The 22,152-nt window shown below is 37.6% G+C and overlaps 2 protein-coding genes across 2 annotated transcripts; both read right to left on the reverse strand.

Moving 5' to 3' along the window:
- Positions 1–578: 578 nt before the first annotated feature.
- LOC128294038 (cysteine-rich receptor-like protein kinase 44) lies at positions 579–3,357 on the reverse strand. Its single transcript, XM_053029611.1, has 7 exons — positions 2,420–3,357; positions 2,220–2,336; positions 2,005–2,129; positions 1,703–1,913; positions 1,378–1,615; positions 1,137–1,287; positions 579–1,062 (listed from the first exon to the last, which is right to left on the reverse strand). The coding sequence occupies exons 1-7, from the start codon at positions 3,186–3,188 to the stop codon at positions 721–723; spliced, it is 1,953 nt and encodes a 650-aa protein (XP_052885571.1). The 5' UTR covers positions 3,189–3,357; the 3' UTR covers positions 579–720.
- Positions 3,358–3,848: 491 nt separating this feature from the next.
- LOC108484822 (cysteine-rich receptor-like protein kinase 44) lies at positions 3,849–13,177 on the reverse strand. The gene is made up of 7 exons (XM_053029610.1): positions 12,048–13,177; positions 10,293–10,421; positions 10,083–10,207; positions 5,025–5,235; positions 4,687–4,924; positions 4,456–4,606; positions 3,849–4,387 (listed from the first exon to the last, which is right to left on the reverse strand). The coding sequence occupies exons 1-7, from the start codon at positions 12,853–12,855 to the stop codon at positions 4,055–4,057; spliced, it is 1,995 nt and encodes a 664-aa protein (XP_052885570.1). The 5' UTR covers positions 12,856–13,177; the 3' UTR covers positions 3,849–4,054.
- Between the last annotated feature and the right edge of the window lie 8,975 nt (positions 13,178–22,152).

Consider the following 22,152-nt stretch of genomic DNA (forward strand, 5'->3'; position numbering starts at 1 on the left):
TAAAATGCATTAAGGACATTTATTCGTACTTAAGCGTTTAACTTTTATTGGCCTTTATTATTATTATTATTATTTACTTTCCTACCCTTTCAGGTTTAATGTCTTGAGGAATTTTTTGGTTTCATGAAAATTCAGATCGACTTGGGGCTTCTTGATCCCGCTAGACCCGCGTTCTTTCAAGTAATTTAGAAACAAATTCATCCCATCACACACACACACGTCTTTACAAATATATATATATATATATATATATATATATATGAGAGTAATATTTTAAATTGAAATTATTTTGGCTTGCGTAGTCATGAATAATTTCTTGGGTCTTCAAAACAAAAAAAAAAAAAAAAATGCATTGACTTAGTTCGTAGCAGTTAGTTTTTCTTTAATACAGTGAATGGCTCTAAATTGATGTTCACTTTGTTGAAGTTTTAGGTTGGTTTAGTTAGATAGTTTCGGCCTTTGAATACCTCAAACAAAACTTGGTCAAAAGTTTTGGCAAATGAATTATATTTTTATACCATTTATAAAACTAGAATTTTCAGATTTCAGCACTAAAATAGGATTTTTTTAATTACCGAATTATGATTCAACTTTAAACTGTCCAAGACAAGCCAACATATAAAAAGGGTTTCTATTTAAGGATAAAGAAACATGTTCATTAATGCATACAAGTCAAACAACAGAACAAAATCGTAAACAATTGAAATAAACTGAAAGCATTTACTGGAGATAAGGCTCTCTATTTTTGGCCAAGGGGAAAACTTCGTCATTGGAATGACTAGTAATGGAAACGGTAACCCTTGAACTATATGTCGAGGAGGATGAGAGATCTGATTGAGTGGAGCTATGCATGAAAAATGCCGGTTCTGAAGGCATCGCAAGTGTCAGCGAGCTGCTATTCAACATGATGACAACCGATGCCATGGTTGGTCTGTCCGCCACGTTTTCTTGAACACAAAGTAACCCAATGTGTATGCATCTCGTTATTTCAGATGACGAAGAAACCTTCAAAGCTGGATCTATGAGATTCACCGTTGTCCCTTCTCTCCAGTTTTTCCACGACTGCAACCATTTTTATTAAGATTATCAACAAATCCAACATTATTTCAATATACAACTATTTCATATATACTTACATAGCTTAACAGATCTTCTATGTTATCTCTATCTTTGAAACAATTGTTTCTTCGACCAGTCACAATTTCCAGAATCAATACTCCGAAGCTAAATACATCGGATTTGACTGAGAATTGTCCATGCATTGCATATTCTGGAGCCATATAACCGCTATAAGTCAACAATAAGAACTAGTTAGAACCGTGTGTATATATGTAGTTTATCTTATCATGGAGAAATGTTACTACTTTAGGAACTTACTAGGTTCCCACAATTCTACTTGTATTGCCTTGTGTTTCATCCATAGTAAACAATCTTGCCATGCCGAAATCTGCGATTTTTGGATTCATATCTGCGTCTAGCAAAACATTACTAGCTTTGAGATCGCGATGAATAATTCGAAGCCGAGAATCTTCGTGAAGATAAAGGAGTCCTCGAGCAATTCCTCCTATGATTTTGTATCGTTGTTCCCAATTCAATTGTTCCCTCCTTTTTGGATCTGTATATATAACAGCAAGATATCAGATTGTGCTTTCTACTAACCAAAAATAATGTCAAGTAAATTCAAGTGTAAATGCAGCAATACCGAATATGAACCGGTCGAGGCTCGCATTAGGTACAAACTCATAGACAAGGAGTCTTTCAGTTGTTTCGAGGCTAAAACCGAGCAGCCTGACTAAGTTCCGGTGCTGAAGTTTGGCTACCAACAGGACTTCATTCTTGAATTCTAAGTCTCCTTGCTTAGATTCCCTGGATAACCTTTTTACAGCTATGTCTTGTCCAAAGGAAAGCCTACCCTGAAAGATCCAAACAAAGTATATACACATGTCAAACACTAACAATGTTCTTTGCGGATGCTTTATTCATACGTATAATATTTCCTTTTACCTTGTAAACAGACCCAAAGCCACCTTGCCCAAGCTTATTTTCATCACTAAAGTTATTTGTTGCAGTTCTAATGGTGCCAAAATCAAATTGTAAAGACTCTGGGTTGATAATTTCTTCGTCCAAAGCTGCCATAGGAGGAGCAAGTAATTATTTAGTGGATAAAAGTTGAACCAGTCAATATTTATCTAAATGGTTGGAAATACGTTTAATCTTACTTTCAACAGTTTCCTTGGTCTTCCTAGCTCTTAAAACGAAGTAGATACAGATGATAATTATCACAACACTGGCTGTTGGAACAACTACAGCGATTATAATTCGAGATGTGTTACTATCTGAAAAAAAAAGAAAGCAAACACTTGGTTTAATTTCCTGCAGAAAAGCATATGTAGAACGGATGTGCATATAGATGTATTACCGCCGGGGGGAGGCGAAACTGCTGGTTCATCGTAGAAACGTTCCATCTCAAACCTCACAAAACAGCTAGTCAAAATCACTTGGCCTCCTCGTTTTCCGCCACAACATACAGGGATTTCCTGCAAAGCTCTCTCCAAGCAAGTGGTGCAATCTTCCTGGGATAAATCAGGGGTGCACTGCTCCAGCGCATATATTGGTTGCAACGCGGGATCTATTACATTCCCTGTAGCAAACTTGCGAAGAGAATCACCCGATGAGGCCTTATTCATCAGGTCGACCAACAAATTGTTCAAGGCTCCACGGAAACTGTCCGCATCCGTAACATTAGAAGGATTCAGCAGGCCCGTAACAAGGCTACTGTCCATGACACCAACGATGGAACGATTAGAATAACGCAACATACAAAAGTCATACCAAATGGCTGCTTCCTTCCTATTGGGACATTCACTCGTGATCTCACTTGTGGCGTTATTGATACAACTAAGGCAAACATCAGGCTGCACATCTCCTCGACAGAGCGCAATCGTGTTAGCCGTATCGGGATCTTGGCCGACGGACAGATTGTAGAAACCATAATCATTTGCAGTGATTGAGGAGAATGAAGAGAGGAGGTTGTTGAGGTTCGCCTCGTAGGTGCTGCCGGCGGTGAAGTTTCCTCTACCGTTTGAACAACTTGAAGTCGTCAATTTATTAGAGTTCTGGGCGGTACTGAAGTTGAAAACAAGGCTAAGAGCTAAAAGGAAAAGCAGTGTTGAAGATCCCATTTCCATCTTTTCAGTCTAATAATGTAATGAAATTCAATACAGCTCTGGAAATCCTATTAGAAAGGCTTCTAATTCATATGAGCATTTATAAAGGACTACTTAGACGTGTTTGTCCAAAATTTATATAATCTATCTAGGTTGAATATGTCAGACAGTCAACTTTTTTGGCTTCCGATAAATTAAATTTCCGTTTCCTAGGACTCTTATTTGATGGGAGAATCATAACTTAATATTTTTAATAATTTCTAAAATTATTTATTTACTAATAATATAGCTTTATGGAGAGAAGTTTATACACTCTACAAACATGATTAGGGGTTGATAAGTATTCTATAGAGGTATAGTTTAATATTAAAATAAATAAATACTAAATAAAGAAATATGTGTCAAATTTTTAAGATTATTTATGAAATTAAAAAATAAATAAATTGTTAACATATCAAATATTAACCTTAACTTTATATGATTTATAGACTATTATTAGATACAGCAGTATAAAATTTTTAAACACACAAGCAAGATTAAAATGTTGTTATGTGTCCTATTGATTTTTTCAATTACTAATTAAAGATTTAATCTATTTGTGAGCATATTTGTATCAAATAATTATTCATGGTTTTCTAGTATGCCTAATTACTTCCAGTTTTGAAGAAATCAAATAGAAAGTTGAAATATAGAAGCAGTCCAAATGAGTTTCCTTTTTCTTTTTTACCATTTCTTACAAAAATAATAATAGTTTATGTCGTACCAAAAAGAATAATAATAATAATACTTTATGCGCAGAAAGTTCAAAAAGGTGGGGGAAATAGTAAATTTAAATTTCTTACAATTAAGACGTGTGTACACAGGAAGATAAATATAATTCCGAAAAGCTATCGAGGATATGGATCAGTAATTGAAGCTTCATTCTGGGACAATGGGAGTTCCTCACTTCTAGATTGGTAGGATTCAGACACCAACGAAGATGACATGTCTGACTCGATGTTGGTGTGCATAAAAAATGCTGGTTGGGAAGGCATTGGGAGTGTGACTGAGAAACTATTAAGCATTAGAATAGCTGTAGCCATAGTTGGTCTGTCACCTACGTTTTCTTGAACACATAGTAATCCAATGTGTATGCATCTCATCATTTCATTTCTTGAACCATCTCTCAATGTTGGATCAACTATATTCATTGCTGTCCCTTGTCTCCAATTCTTCCATGCCTGCAACATACTCAAGATGAACTCGAGTTTCATACAATCATTTAATAGTTTTAGATAATCATACTTACACAGCTTATTAGGTCCTCCACGGTTTCTTCATTTCGAAAGCAATTGTTTCTTTGACCACTTACAATTTCCAAAACTAAAACACCAAAACTGTAAACATCCGATTTTATTGAGAACTGGCCGTGCATAGCATATTCGGGTGCCATATATCCACTGCATGTCAACATTTCTATATTATCATTCTTGATTCCAAGAACATTTCTAATATGTAGAGATGCAGTTTTTGTACTTACTAGGTCCCCACAATTCTACTGGTATTGCCTTGTGTTTCGTCCCGTACAAACAACCTTGCCATCCCAAAATCTGCAATTTTAGGAATCATCTCTGCATCTAACAAAACATTGCTGGCTTTAAGATCCCGGTGAACTATCCTTAGTCGAGAATCTTCATGAAGGTAAAGGATGCCGCGAGCAACGCCACCTATGATTTTGTAGCGCCTTTCCCAATCCAGCTGTGCACGCTTGACTCGATCTGGATAATATTAGACGGTCAGGAGTAAGTCTCCGACTGATAACAAAGGAATAAGAACAAACTGTATATGTGTGATATAGTACTAGAACAGAAATTGTACCAAATAAGAAATGATCAAGGCTAGTGTTGGGCACAAACTCATAAATGAGAAGCCTTTCATGCCCTTCCAAGCAGAACCCAAGGAGCCTAACTAAATTGCGGTGCTGAAGCTTGGCCACTAAGAGGACTTCATTCTTGAATTCTAGGTCTCCTTGTCCAGAATCCCTGGCTAGTCTTTTCACAGCAATCTCTTCTCCATTTGGAAGTTGACCCTATACCATATTTCCAACTTTAGGCTAAACTTCCATAGTTGAAATGAATTAATATTCTTTGACAAGGGATATCTGTTATGAATAACTTTAGTGTTAGCAGTTATGTTAGTTAAGCAGTAATTCAGTTAGTTAGTTAGCAGCAATATTTGTATTAAATACCCTCCTTATCTCTGTAAATGATATGATAGAATTCTTCTTTACTCTTTAGTGTGTTTCTTAACATGGTATCAAGAGCTATGGTCTTCTTGGTGTAAAATTTTTTTCCCTCTCATGGCGACCGACACCATTCCCGATGCTGTACCTGTGGCTGACACGCCTCGTCATTCCTCTAGTCCTGGTGAAGCTGTTCACTCGCATGGATCTGGCAGTCTATGTACACCTACCGTTCATTACTTCTCCAAACACGACACTATCAAACTTGCTGATCATAACTACCTTTTGTGGAAACAACAGCTTTTGCTGATTCTTGAAGGATATGGTCTTGAAGGATTTGTTCTAGGTACTGTTTCTTCCCCTTCTCCTTTCATCGTTGGGTCTGATGGTCAACAATATGAAAATCCAGCCTTTCTGGTTCACAAGAAACAAGATAAGTTTCTTGCTTCTTGGTTATTGTCCACTGTGACAGATGATATCTTGGCTCATCTTACTACTGCTAAGACCAGCTTTGATATATGGATGACCATCGAAAGGCGGTTTAGTGCAAAGTCTACCATTAAAGTCTCGAGCACGCGTCATGCTTTATACTCCCTCAAGAAAGCGAATCTTTCTGTTAAAGAGTATGTTTCTAAAGTAAAGTGTCTTAGTGATACTTTGACTGCTGCTGGTAGTCCTGTTTCTGAGCAAGAACAAGTGAGTGTCATCTTGCTTGGTCTCTCTCTTGAATTTGATTCTATTCGGGTGTTTGCGTCTGCGACTCCTTTGTCTCTTGATTTGTTGATTGAAATGTTGCTTGACTGTGAGGCACGACAATTGGAAGTCTTAACAGAAGCTCCTTGCCAAGCCAATTCGACTTCTCGACAACCAGGGAATAATGATAGTTCGAAACAGTCTGTTGAGTCCAGTCGTTATTCTCAAGATCATAAACAAGGGTCCAGAGGGAAAATTCGTGGCTGGTCTCGTGGCAGGTCCAAAGGGCAGAGTCGAGGTTGGTCGCGCTCCAGGCCACAGTGTCAACTATGTGGTAAAGTTGGACATTTGGTTCAAACTTGTTATCACAGGTTTGATGAGAACTTTTCTGGTGTTGGTTCCACTAGCTCGATATCAGTCAACTACCATCGGTTACATGGTCAAGACTGTTCTTCTTACTCACTTGTGTCTCATTGCTGCGGGTCGTGTCCTCAACCTTCATCCGGTCAGCAGATTTCTCGAGCTCATGCTTCTTCTCCACCTGATCAGGTTTGGTATCCTGATTCTAGGGCAACCAATCACATCACTTCTGATATGGCCAATCTAGCTATTGCTTCCCCGTACACAGGTACAAGTCAAGTTTCTATGGGTGATGGTGCCTCTGTGTCCATTGCTCATGTAGGTACTTCTCACTTCATGGCTGGTTCAAGGCTTTTAAGCCTTCAAACTGTTCTACATGTTCCTACAGTGTGCAAAAATTTAATGTCTGTAGGACAGTTTGCTCGTAATAATGCTGTTTACTTTGAGTTTCACCCTTATTTGTGTTTTGTGAAGGATTTACATTCAAAGAAAACTCTGCTAGTGGGCCACATGCATAAGGGACTCTATAGATTTGATTTCTCGCGATCTTCTCATGCTGGTGTTGATGTTCAACAGTTTCAATTGCCTACTATTTACACAGTTCAAGTTTCATCTCCTGTGTTATGGCATAACAGACTTGGTCATCCGTGTGCTACCACGCTTGCTAATGTTTTGCGTTCTTGTGATGTTTCGTTTAAGAGCGTTAGTTTACCCAATATATGTACCGCTTGTCACCTTGGCAAGTCTCACAAATTGCCTTTTAATTCTTCAAAAACGGTGTATTCCTCCCCCTTTGAACTTGTAGTGTCTAATGTTTAGGGACCATCTCATGTGCAATCTAATGGTTTTTCCTATTATGTTTCTTTTGTGGACATGCATAGTCGATATACTTGGTTGTATTTTCTGAAGTCCAAGTCTGAGGTGTTTCAGTGTTTCCTTCATTTTTATCGAATGGTGCAAGTGCAGTTTAATCACTCAATCAAGGTTCTTCAAAGCGACCGGAGGGGGGGAGGGGGGCGAATATCGTTCGCTGTCCAAGGAACTGTCTCGTCTTGGCATTCATCATAGAATCACATGTCCCCACACCTCTGAGCAAAATGGTGTTGCTGAAAGGAGACATAAGCAAATAGTTGAAATGGGGTTGACCTTGTTAGCTCAATCTTCTGTGCCATTGAAGTTCTGGTCTTATGCGTTTGCTCATGCAGCTCATCTCGTTAACAGGTTGCCTACACCTGTTCTAAATCATATCAGTCCATATGAGAAGCTTTTTCAGCATCAACCTGTTTATTCTCAATTGAAGGTTTTTGGGTGTGCCTGCTTTCCTCACTTAAGGCCTTTCAATCAACATAAGTTACAATTTCGGTCTGCAAAGTGTGTGGTATTGGTGACAATCAAAAAGGCTATAAGTGCCTTACTAATTCTGGTCGTGTTCTTGTCTCTCGGCATGTAGTTTTCGACGAGTTTCAGTTCCCTTTTCAGTTGAGGTTCTCTCACTGTTCACCTGTGGCATCAGTCAGAGTTGATCGTCAACAGTCTTATGTTCCTTTGGTTCTTCAAACTCCTTCGCCTGGTTCAGCAAACTCTCCTTCTTCTGAACCATCTAGAGGTTCTCCTGTGTCTGCTCCTAGTTCTAGTAATGCTTCTCTTCCTACGTGTTCTGATTCTTCAGCAGTAGCTGGTACTTCAGTTCGATCTCCCTCTCCAACAAGGTCTGGTTCTTTAGAACCAGCTGATATTTTAGCTCTACCTGCTCAGCCTGATTCTTCTACAAGAGGCATTTCAACTACAAATTTGCATCCCATGCAAACTCGGTCTAAAAGTGGGGTGTTCAAACCAAAAGTTTTCTCTTCTATTCTAGCTGACAAGGAGCCTTCTTCCATTAGTGAAGCTTTTCAGAGCCCTCTGTGGATAGCTACTGCCCGAGCAGAATACGATGCCTTGATTTCAAATCGTACTTGGGATCTCATGCCTTTACCTGCTGGACATCAAGCTGTTGGCTGCAAGTGGATCTTTAAGGTGAAAAGAAACTCGGATGGTTCGGTGGCTAGATATAAAGGCAGGTTGGTTGTTAAAGGTTATCTTCAAGAAGTGGGAGTTGACTTCTAGGAGACTTTTAGTCCTGTTGTCAAACCCACAACGATCAGGCTAGTGCTGGCTCTTGCTATTTCACTAGGGTGGTCTCTCCGACAGGTGGACATCAATAACGCCTTTCTAAATGGTGATTTACAGGAGGACATTTACATGGTGCAACCTTCGAGGTTTGAACAACTAGGGCCCGGTGGTCAAACATTTGTCTGCAAGCTGAGGAAAGCATTATACAGTCTCAAACAAGCCCCTCGAGCTTGGTTTTATAAGCTGAAAGAGTTTCTTCTCGAGGCTAAGTTTCAAACGTCTAAGGCTGATAGCTCCCTTTTTGTTCAAAAGACGGGGTCTCAGTTGATATACGTCATGGTCTATGTTGATGATATAGTTGTCACTAGAACCAACTCTTCAGCAATAGATAAATTTGTTACAGAACTTCATGATCGATTTTCTCTCAAAGATCTCGGGCGGTTAAACTATTTCCTTGGAATTCAAGTCACTTATTCTGCTAATGGTGTATTTCTCAGTCAACAAAATTAGATTCGAGATTTACTTTGTCGAGCCTCAATGGACAAGGCAAATAGTTCTCCTACACCTATGGTCTCCACCTGCCACCTCTCTAGTCATGAGGGTAATCCCATTGAAGATGAGCATCTGTTCAGAAGCATTGTAGGTGCTCCCCAATACGTTGTCATTACTAGGCCGGACATTGTATTTGCTGTTAATAAGGTTTGTCAGTTCATGCACAAGCCTTTGGATTCTCATTTTAAGGCTATCAAAAGGATCCTACGTTACTTACAAGGGACCCTGAGTCATGGGTTGCAGTTTACTAGGTCTTCAAAGTTTTTACTTGAAGGATACTTCGATGCCAGTTGGGGGTCTGACTCGGATGAGCGACGGTCCACTTCGGGGTTCTGTGTTTTCTTTGGTGGTAATCTTGTTTCCTGGAGTTCTCGCAAACAGCAGATAGTTTCTAGATCAACTGCAGAGGCAAAATACATGAGCCTTGCGCATGTTACCGCTGAAATGATCTAGATTCAGTTCTTACTATCTGAGCTTTCTGCTCCAATCAAGGTCAAGGCTTTAGTTTGGTGCGATAGTTTGGGTGCTGTTGCTGTTGCCAGTAATCCTGTCATGCACTCAAAATTTAAGCATGTCGAGTTGGATCTTTTCCTTGTGCGAGAGAAGGTTGCTGAGGGATCTTTGCAAGTGGGGCATGTATCCAGCCAAGATCAAGTGGCTGATATTTTAACCAAACCTCTCTCAATCGGGTTGTTCAGCAAGTTCAGAAGCTAGCTGCGTGTGGTGTCTGATGATCATGTACCTCTAAGCATGAAAGGAAGTTGACATAGCTCTAGGCATGTTATGGTTCATGAAAGGAAGTTGGCAAAGCTCGGGCATGTTATGAATAACTTTAGTGTTAGTAGTTATGTTAGTTAAGCAGTAATTCAGTTAGTTAGTTAGCAGCAATATTTGTATTAAATACCCTCCTTATCTCTGTAAATGATATGATGGAATTCTTCTTTACTCTTTAATGTGTTTCTTAACAATATCTTTACCTTGTAAACAGCTCCAAATCCACCTTGGCCAAGCTTATTTGCATCAGAAAAGTTATTAGTTGCTGCCTGAACAGTGGCAAATTCGAACTGCAAGGAGTCAGCCCTAATGACCTCATCATCGTCAGCTGAAAGAAGCGAAATTGTTTGAACATTTCAGATAAAGTAAATGACATTTTATTGAATCAAGTCAAATTTTATATATTTACTTACTTCTAAGTAATTGTTGTGGGGTCTTTCTGGCCCTCCGAATGATGCAGATGGAGGAAGCAATTAGTATGGAAATTCCAACAACTGAAGCAACAACAATGATAATAATGCGGGTTGTGTTATTGCCATTTCCTGCAAAAGTAAAAAGTAATGAGCACTGTAATTGATAAATAAAATTCACTTTCTACTACGTGGGAATTACTCTATGACTGTAATTCATAGGTTGTAGGTCGTAAGTTGGACCACGTGACTGCACAGGGGATGTATTCGTTGTAACAATTGCTTCATTCCTGACTTGTTCAAAAGTGAAGTCGGACTGAACAAATTTAACTTATATTAAATTAAAATATTGATTTTTGAGTTAAATTTTTTCCGTTCATATTTTTTAAAATGTAATTTATTTTTTTTAGTTTAATAGAGAAATAAATTAATTTTAAAGAGTATGTGTAAAAACGTATTCTTCTTGCTGACATGTCAAGAAAATATACCTAACTGAAAGTCTTTTTTGAAAATTTCAAATAAAATGCATTCAATGGGATATGTTTTCCCTAACATATTAACAAAAGCTTCTTCAAATATACGTGCTTTCCTGCCAACTTTACAAAAAATACATTTATATCCTATCTCTAAAATCGATTAATTTTTTAAATCTTAAAAAAACATATTTGACTATTAAAAATAATTACATATATGACTAATTTAATTGAAAAAAAAAAGTCAAGCAAAGTAAGGCCATAACTTAAGGTGAAGGTAAGAAATTAAATATTTGGAGGAGGTACAAAGTCACAAATAGCCGCCCTTCAATAAATGAGTAGACGCTAATAGGTGAGTGGTGGCCTCCCCGATCTCGTGACAGCGAATGAACAGAAAACCTTAGAAAATAAATCTGGCCAAAATACAGAACAGTAAAATTATCCATGCATTTTTGAGAAAAATTTTCCCCTTTTTCGAACAAAGAGCTCTGCGGTTTCTCAGTTGTTGACTCTTCATTTTACAAGAAAGAGAAAAATCGGCATAATGCCCAAATTTGCCTCTAATGTTTGCTTAATTAGTCATTTTAGCCCCGGTTTCTTTTTCTTTTTCTTCTTTTTTGAGTAAGACCTTTCATTTTAAAATTTTGGTCAAATTAATCAAATTTGGATAGAAAATGTTACGCAACCCTTAACAGCTGATGTGTCGATCGACGCAGCATCCCACACGTATTCTTACATCAGTAAACAATTTAAAATTGATAAAAAATTTAAAATTTATGAAAAATAAAAAATTAAAAATAAAATTTATGAATTTTCAAAAAAAATTAAGGTTTTCAAATAAAATTATGAAAATTATAAAAAGTTTACTTGTTCCTTTTTATTTTTTACTAGAATTTAAAGATGGTCTAATTACTTAAAATTAAATTTTAGTTTAATGTCTAATTACTTAAAATTAAATTTCAGTTTAATGTATAAAATTATATAATACTTTATTTTTTACAATTTTATACATTAAATGTTTATTTCATTTAATTTTCACATATCATTAAAATAATTATTGATATAATATCATTCTACGTTCTATTATTATTACATATATGATTAATTATATTTATTTAATATAAAGATAAATTATTATATTTAATTTTTAAATATATATAACTAAATCTAAATTAAATTTTTATATATATTTTAAATTATAATCAAAATTTAATGCCTGTAATTATATTTGTCGGATAACGTTAGGGGCAAATTTTCAGATTATGCCAAAATAAAATAACTTTACCTTCAGTAGAGGGAGGAGCGGGAGGAGGAGGAGAAGCTACAGACGGCGGAGGTGACGGTAGCGGAAGTGGAGTCTGATAAAATGGGTCAGACTCATACCTCAAGAGACAGCTTGGTTTAAGAATTCTGCATCCCCTTTTACCGAAGCAGCAACTTCTAATCCCTTCCTTAGCCACACTTAAACAATCACCACATTCTTGCTCGGACAAATCGGGACTGCACTGTACTAGGGCGTATACTCTTTGAAACACGCCGACCGTTGTGTTGTCTGCCGCGTACTTGCGGAGAGGACCCTCAGCTGCGGCTCGACTGCTCAGATTATTCAACAGGTTATCCAATGCCTGATTGAACTCATCAACATTCGTTACGTTCTGTGTGTTATATAGACAAGAATCAGGAGAGGTTTCCATATCTCCAAATAGGGTACGGTGGGCGTAACGCAGGGTACAAAATTCAGACCATCCCACCACCTCCTTGCTAAACGGGCATCGCTGGCTGAGCTCAGATATGGATTCGTTGAGGCAACTGTTGCAATCTTCCTGGTTTCTGTCTCCCCTGCAAAGTGCAATAGCGTTAACTTGATTGGGGTCTCGACCAGCAGACAGGTTATAGAAGCCATAGTTGAAATCTGACTGAGAGGTGAGCTGAGAGAAGATGGTGTTGAGGTTGGCCTGGTAAGTGCTGTTTGCAGAGTAGTTACCTGCTGTGCTGATACAACTGTGTTGAAAGAATGGATCGGCTCCAAGACCATGAATAGCAAGGAATAATGGGAGAATCAAATAAAAAAGGAGTAGTATTGAAAATCCCATTGATGTTGGGTTTCTCTGTTTTATGGGTAAAAAATATGGATGAGAGGATTAATAGTAAAACTAAGGAAACAATCTATAAGATTGCTGTTTCATTTGAAAAGGAAATTAGGTACGGTATGGATTATTAGCCACCAAAATAATATTTAAAAAAGAAAAACAAGGGTATTTGGTAAGGGGACAAAGGGTTGACGAAGATGGCAGTGGTTGATGACAATTAATAAACCACTGAAAGAAATCCAAGGCTAGCTGATGGGTTGAATTGACTAATTCAATGTGGTTAATGAGAAAGAAATGAAATTTCTAAAGGGCAGCGCAGTTCACACAGCAAATGATTGAGATGGGAGTGGTGCTTCATGAATATAAAACTAAAACTACAATGCCGTGATAAAATGAACCACATTTGCCGGTCAAACAATCAATTTATTTATTTTTGTTTGGTTATTGCCCAAACGTGGCCTGATGTAGACATCAAAGTCATCGCCACTCCCCTTTTAAAAACAAAGGGCCAGCCCCACCAAGTCATGGAATTTTTGTATTTATACTCTCACTGATTTGATGTTTGAGGATTGGGTTTATAATTATCGCGTCTTTAAACACATATTCTATTTCGGGAGTATAATTATTTATTTTTTTAATTTAAAGTTAAATCATATAAAAACAATATAGAATTATTAAAACAAGACTTAAAATGAAAATAGTACAAATGTACAAATATATCAAAATTTACATCAATCAAATTATTAACATATAAAATTTACAACATTCTAAATTCACGAAAATAACATGAACACATTTTTTTAGAAATAATATTTGATATGTGCTAAAAATAACATGTTTTTAGCCTCATTCTTAATGTGTTTTTAAGTCATTATTCGATATTAATGGTGAATTTTATACTCTTAATTCTTTAAATTCATGTTTTTATACTTAGTAAAGCGTTTGGGAGTAAAAGAAGCGAAAAACGAGCAAAAATTGAAAAATCGGAGTAAGTTACAAGAGTCACATGGGCTGACCCTTTCCACACGATCATGTGGCAGGCCATTTCGATTCCGTGATTTGCACTCTAATCTAGCGGGAAAACGTGATTTTTAGGTTTTTCGGGCATTCTAAGACGTATATATAACAAAAAAAAGAAGAAGATGGGAAATAGCCATCATAGAATACTAAGAAAACAACTCGAAAAACACCATTTAAGTGGATTCTGAAGTAGATTTCCATCAAGATTGAAGATTCCCTTTTGATTTCTTTGGAGATTATTATGAGTTGTTTTTTATGGTTATAATGTATTCTGAATGTTTTTGTGACACCCCTAATGTGACCCTAGTCGGAGAGTGGTTTCGGGACCACAAAACCGAGTCACAAGAATAATTAGGTGTTATATTCTGTGCTTATTGTATGTGGAATTTGTATGCGTAAATATTTCGTGTCTTGATTTTTATTAATTAGGTGCTAATTTATAAGAAAGGACCCATGTGTTAGGACTGGAAAATGTGATAGGTGAATTTTTAAGTGGCCTAATAATGCATGAAGTGAAATAAATAGAGTTGCATGTCAATTATCCCATTTCCTAAGGTTAGTGGCCGCCATGACAAATTATGGGCAAAGGAACATGTTTCCAACATGTTTTGCTAATGGTTGATGTTAGAATGGTTATTATATTGGTGTTAGTAGGAAGAAAAGAAAAAAAAATGGGTATGTGTGGTTGCCCCTCCCCATTGCCGTGTATTGAGCAAAGAAAAAAAAGTTTGGTTCATCTTCCTCCTAGCTTAGCCGATCCTTCAAGAAGAAAAGGGAAGAGTTAGCATTCGGTCACTTGAGCTTGAACTAAGGTATGGAATCCATGTTAGTCTTTGAAATCTTTGCATATATGAAGCTAGTTACTAAGTCCTTTACTTGCCCATGTCAAAAATTTTGAAGGTGGTAGTAATACAAGTGTTCGCCATGGAAGATGTTTAGGGAAATGGTTGTTGCCTTTATGATTTAAGGAATAATTAGAAATGGGTGAAAGAAACAAGTCTTTGTTCTTGATTCTTCTTGGCCGATTCTAAGGGAGAAAAGAGAGCAACCATTTGGTTTCTAAGCCATAAATAAGGTGAGAAATTCATATGAATCCTTGAAATTTTAGATGAAATTGAGCTAGTTACCAAGTATTTTTTTTAGGTGACCCATGTTAGAAATTGTGATTTTGGGGTGACTAGAACTTTCGGCCATAATGGTTATTGAGGATTAAGGTTATGTTTCATGCTAAACTTGATGAATCTTGGTGTATGGGTGCTTGAACTAAGCGAATGATCAAGTAGATGCATAAATACAAAGTAAGAAGAATCGGCTATTATGTGTAATACTATTGCCGAATATGAAAATGTTATACTTGAATAATGTATATGGTTGGAGTTGATAATATGAAAGGAAGGCTTAGATGTGTTTGTTTAAAGAAGGAATTGTTGAAGAATGTATGTGAACTTGGCCAACGATTCGGCTTAGTACATATATGATGTGAAAGTCTTGGAATTTATTTTTGATTTTGTGTATTATGACCATGTATAATCGGCCACATGAGTAAATTGAGCACTTGATGTTATATTAAAATTCTTGAGCTTAAATATATGGATGTATGTATATGTGGTCATATAATGGCGTTTTGGTTTAAAGGTTGAATGATAAATTATAATAAAGCGAGATGATATGAGATGCGAATGTGATTGACAAGTAAACATTATTGATAAAAATATTGAATACTTCTACTTGTATTCGTTAAGCTCAAGAGCAAAGGGAGCTAAATCCGATAAAGGGAAGGAAAAAGTGGTCGAATAGCCGTTGAAGCCGATCGGCGACATCCGAGGTAAGTCCTCAAGAAATGACCCTACTCGAATTATGTCAAATGAAATATGGATGTGTAATGATTATTGATTTATGTGTGTATGAGTATTTGAATGATACCGGGCTAAGTCCCGAAGGCGATTATGCTAGTGATATGTTTGTGTTTGAGCCTTAGTAACGAAAATGAAATATGGATGTGTAATGATTATTGATGTATATGTGTGCATGAGCAATTGAATGATATCCGGCTAAGTCCCAAGACATTTATGCTAGTAATTATATCCGGTTAAGACCGAAGGCAATTGTGCTAGTGACTACATCCGGCTAAGACCAAGGCATTCGTGCAAGTTGTTAAATCCGGGCTAATACCGAAGGCATTTGTGCAAGTCGTTCTATCCGGGCTAAGACCAAGGCATTCGTGCATGTGGTTATATCCGGTTGTATTCAAGAAGCTTGGGCTGGAGGTGGCGTTGGTTGCTGTAATAAATTTAATTAGTACGCTCGAAAAGCCCAAAGAATAAGGTATGTTTATATGTGCATTGGAAAAGTCGATATGTTTGAGTAACATTCGCTCAATCGACTAACGAGTTTTCAGCTATTGAATTGGTTGATATCTTGTGAAAGTGTATAACGATGAAGTGTGAAGTAAGTATGATTATGTGAATGTGTATTAATGAAATGATTCATTTGGCTATGTGAATGTAATGCTTTAGTTAAAGCTGATTTTATTGCTTGAGACTTACTAAGCATAAAAAATGCTTACCCGTTGCTTTGGCTCTCTTTTATAGATTTTGCTCGTTAGCGATCGGATTTGGGATCATTAAAGTCGAAGTCATCTACACTATCAAAGCCTCCATTTTGGTATAATTTTGGTTGAACTTTGAAATGGCATGTATAGGACTACCTTATTGTTGAAGGTCATGTACCTTTCGGTTTTGTGTAAGCTTGGATAGCCATGCGAAAATGGCTTATATCGTTTTAGTATGATTCTATAATCGTTTGTATGATGATCATTATGGGGTATGGAATTGTTTGAAAAGATTAGCCATTGGAATGGTTAATTGTGATCACACTTTGTGCTATGTATGCAAAAAGGGCCAATTGAATCGTGGAAATCATGAAATAGGTAATGGTTACCTTGAAAACAGATGCTGGCAGCAGCAGTGGTGTGGTTTTGAAAAATCACAAAAATTTGTAGGAATAGTATTAATAGTGAATAAGTTATGTAAATGAACCTTGATGAGTCTACTTTCATATGGAAGAAACGAAACGGTCATAGGAGTTACATGTTAAGAGATATTAAAGCTATTGTCAGACAGGGCCAGAACGGTTTCCGGGTCCCCTATCGCGACTTTAAAAATTTACTATAAATTATCCAGAAAGAATTAGAAGTCATGACTTATATGTGGAGATTCCATTTTGAGTCTAGTTTCATTAGAAACAAACGGCACCAGTATTAAAGCCCTGTACAGGGAGATATTCAAGTTGTAACGTGTGAAGGTCAGAGCAGTCGATCCCTGTAACATGGGTGACTTTACTAATAAACTGTACCAATTGGCCCGACCAAAAATTCTAAAAATAAATCCATGGATGAATATATGAGTCTAAATTCAGGAAAATTTACGGAATCAGTTTCCGAGTTTTGAAACTCGAGATATGATTTTTAAGGCGACAGTGACGCAGATTTCCAGCCTGTCTGGAAATGTCAAATTGGTGGGTGCAATATGTGGATTTGGCTTGTTAACCCCTCGTGTCCGACACGGTGATGGTCTCGGGTTCGGGTGTTACAATTTTATTGGTATCAGAGCTACGGTTTAGTCGATTCTAGGACTACCGTGATATGTTTGGGGTCTAGCTATACATGCCATATAGTGATAAATTGATAGTGTGGTGATTTCTGACAATCTGAATTTGTGTTTGTTTATAGCAATGGATTGTAACACCCCGAACCCGAGACCATCGCCGGTGTCGGACACGAGGGGTTAGCAAGCCAAGTTCACTTGTTTTGCCCATCCATTGGACATTTCCAGTTAGGCTGGAAAAACTGCGTCACTGTCGCCTTAAAAATCATATCTCTAGTTTCAAAACTCGGAAACTAGTTTCGTAAATTTTCCCTGAATTTAGACTCATATATCCATCCATGGATTTATTTCTAGAATTTTTGGTCGGGCCAATTGGTACAGTTTATTAGTTAAAGTCACCCATGTTACAGGGATCGACTGCTCTGACCTTCGCGCGGTATAACTTGAATATCTCTCTGTACAGGGCTTTAATGCTGGTGCCGTTTGTTTCTAATGAAACTAGACTCAAAATGGAATCTGTACATATAAGGTATGTCTCCTAATTCTTTCTGGATAATTTATAGTAAATTTTAAAGTTGCGACAGGGAACCCAGAAACCGTTCTGGCCCTGTCTTACAATAGCTTTAATATCTCTTAACATGTAACTCCTATGACCATTTCGTTTCTTCCATATGAAAATAGACTCATCAATGTTCATTTACATAGCTGATTCACTATTTAATACCATTACTACAAATTTTGGTGATTTTTCACATTCACGTTACTGCAGCTGGCAGCATCTGTTTTAAGGTAGGTCTTACCTATTTTGTAGTCTCCATGAACCAACTAGTCTTGCCTTACATAGGTCCACATATGATCATTTTAACCATGCCAATGGCTGATCATGTGACCAACATTCCCATTTCCAATTCATAGTCACATCATGACACCATATATATATATACAAACCGCAAATAGTTTAAGTTGATACTTCACTATTACGAGCCATTTTCGCATGGCCGTACACATATACATCATAACATATTTAAACCAACAAGGGGTAGTCCTATACATGCCATTTCAAGTTCAACCAAGAATTTATACCAAAATGGGGGCTTGATAGTGTGGATGACTTGACTTCAACGATCCCGAATCCGATTGCTATCGGCGAAATCTAGAAAAGCGAGAGCCAAAGTAGCGGGGTAAGCATTTTATGCTTAGTAAGTCTCAAGGAATATAATCAACTCTAATTACAGCAATACATTCACATAGTTAAATGCATCATTTCATTAATGCACATTCACATAATCATACTTACTTCACCATCCCAACTCTTATGTTCATACACAAATAACGGCTTCATTAAGGCCGATAACTCGTTCCATCATAGGAGCGGATATTCACACTCTTACTCCTAGCGCGCAAAGCACACACCGCACTTACCTTGTCATTGGGAAATTTCACAAGTGCATTAGCTGAAATTTTCCAGCAAGCTTATAATTTTCAAATCACATACCTTGAGTTTAACCGGATGTCGCTACTCGATCAATCGCTTTGGGACATAGCCGGTTATGGTAACCCGCACCAAGGCCTCACGGGACTTAACCGGATATCACGATTTGCGCAAATGCCTTGGTCTTAGCCGGATAGAATGACTCGTCTGAATGCCTTGGTCTTAGCCGGATGTAGCCACTAGCACAATTGCCTTGGTCTTAACCGGTTATAATTTCCAGCATAATTGTCTTGGGCTTAGCCGGATATCATTCAATTTCTCATGCACACATACATCAATAATCATTGGACATACATATTTATTTTCGTTACTAAGGCTCAAACACAATTATAATCACTAACATAATCGCCGGGACTTAGCCCGGTATCATTCGAATACTCATACACACATAAATCAATAATCAATACATCCATATTTCATTCCACATAATTCAAGTAAGGTCACTTCTTGAGGACTTACCTCGGATGTTGTCGAACGGCTTTTACGGCTATTCGATTACTTTTCCTTCCCTTGTCCAATTGTGGCCCTCTTAGCTCTTGAGCTAATTCAAACAAATTCAATTTATCAAAACCTCATTGTGCTAGCTTATGGCGAATATGACAAGGAATTTAAATGGTCATATGGCCACCCTTTAGCTTGAATACACAATGGTCATGCACATTTTATACTACATCAAGCAATTCAATACAATTTATTCGAGCATCAAGGAAAAGCTAAGGCCTTCAATAGGCTACCCAAGGCGAATATACTTGTCCATGTTGAGGCCAATTATGCACTTAATACCACACAAAAACAGCATGCATTTTACTAGTTAATGCTTTGCATATTGTAGCTCAAAACTTACAATATAGCATCAAGCACTCATATGTGTGCTAGGCAGAATGTGCTTACAATTTCACAATTATTCTTCAACATCTTCTTCTTTAAACAAACTTATTCATCACTTCCTTCATAACCAAAACATCATGTGCAAACATATATATACATATATGAGCATGGCGAATTTCAAGGTGTCCATAGCCATCCAAAACACAAATTTTAACTAACATGCAAGAAGCATGAACCATGCTCATGAATGCATCATGGCGAATATGACAATCATGCTCCTTTTCAACTTCAATCATGATAAAACAAAAGAAAGCTCAAAATCTTACTCAAGAGTAGACAATCCATCATTGCATGCATCATCATCAAGCTTCACACTTAGCATGCAATGGCTTTATCACCATAACAACTTTGGCCAAATACCATTTCCATGGCTTAACAAAGATTTGAGCCATGGCTAACATGCACATCAAGTTAGCAACCAAAACATGCATGAAACTCCTAACACAACCTCATACATACCTTAATCTTGATGCAAACTTAGCCAAATCTCCTTCTAGATCTCTTCCAAACCAAGCATGAAGCAAAATCCTCCTTCTTCCTTAGTTTTGGCTCAAAGAAAGGATGAACAAAATTTTTTCTTTCCTTCTCTACAACTCACGGCAATGGGGGATTACCACACTCACACACATTTTTTTTCATTTTTTATCACCCATACACCTTTGTTTATTATTTCACCCTAATGCACCAACAAAACATGTTTCATGACATGTTTAGCCCATCCTCCTTGTCATGGCGGCCACCACCTATAAAAGGGGAATTTGACATGAAAGTCCATTATTTTGCATGCATGCTTTAATTAGTCATCACACATTTCCCTATCATACTTTCAAAGTTCATTACTAAGTCCTTTCTTGTGGAATTCACCCTTATAACACTAAATCAATCATCATAAAATGTCATACATGAGCACACACATATTATAGGCATCAAAATAAATTTTAATTATTTTTATGCCTCGGTTTTGTGGTCCCGAGACCACCTTCCGACTAGGGTCAATTTTGGGTGTCACAACTCTCCCCACTTAAGAAATTTTCGTCCCGAAAATCTTACCGTAAATAGGTTTGGATATCGCTCTTTCATAGAGTTCTCGGTCTCCCAAGTAGCTTCTTCTATCCCGTGCTTGAGCCATAACACTTTTACTAGCGGAACCCGCTTGTTTCACAACTCTTTCACTTCTCGTGATAGGATACGAATCGGTTCTTCCTCATAACTCATATTAGCTTGAATTTCAATTTCGATGGACTAATCACGTGCGATGGATCGGATCTATAGCGTCAAAGCATCGAAGCGTGAAAGACATCGTGAACCTTTTCGAGTTCAGGGGCAAAATCAAACGATATGCCCTTTGGATCGACTCGCTTCGGACATCTCATATGGCCCAACGAACCTCGGGCTCAACTTGCCCTTACGGTAGAATCGAGTATCTTTTTCCAAGGCGATACCTTGAGAAACACTTTATCACCCACGATACTCGATATCCTTACGCTTGGTCCGCGCACGACTTCTAACGATCGGAGGCTATCTTGAGACTTTCACGGATTACTTTCACTTTCGCTTCAGCATCCCTAATCAAATCCACCGAAAATCTTGCTTTCACCGAGCTCGGTCCAAAACAATGGTGTACGGCATTTACGACCGTACAAGGCCTCGTAGGGTGCCATCTTAATACTTGATTGAAAGTTGTTGTTGTAAGCGAATTCAATCAACGGCAAATACCGTTCCCATAAACCACTAAACTCGAGGACGCAACATCTTAACATATCCTCAAGTATTTGAATTATCCGCTTCGGATTGACCATCGGTTTGGGGTGAAAGGCGGTCTTTGAAATGCAACTTGGTACCCAAAGCTTCTTGCAACTTTTTCCAAAATCGCGAGGTAAATCTCGGATCTCTATCCGACACGATGGAAATAGGCACCCCGTGTATCTCACAATCTGGAAAACTACAATTCAGCTAATTTGTCAATTGAAAAATCCGTACGTACGGGGACAAAGTGGGCCGACTTAGTCAATCGATCTACCACGACCCAAACCGCATCCTTCTTACTTGCTGACAATGGCAGTCCGGATACAAAGTCCATTGTGACTCGATCCCATTTCCACTCGGGTATCGTGATTGGCTGAAGTAATCCTGAAGGCACCTGATGTTCCGCTTTCACTTGTTGACATATTAAACATCTCGAAACAAAGTCGGAGATGTCTCGCTTCATACCATGCCACCAAAACCGACGTTTCAAATCATTGTACATCTTCGTACTCCCCGGGTGGATTGCCATTCGGCTACAATGGGCTTCAT

The sequence above is a fragment of the Gossypium arboreum genome, chromosome 6 (genome assembly GCF_025698485.1).
Source record: "Gossypium arboreum isolate Shixiya-1 chromosome 6, ASM2569848v2, whole genome shotgun sequence".
NCBI classification, from domain to species: Eukaryota; Viridiplantae; Streptophyta; class Magnoliopsida; order Malvales; family Malvaceae; genus Gossypium; species Gossypium arboreum.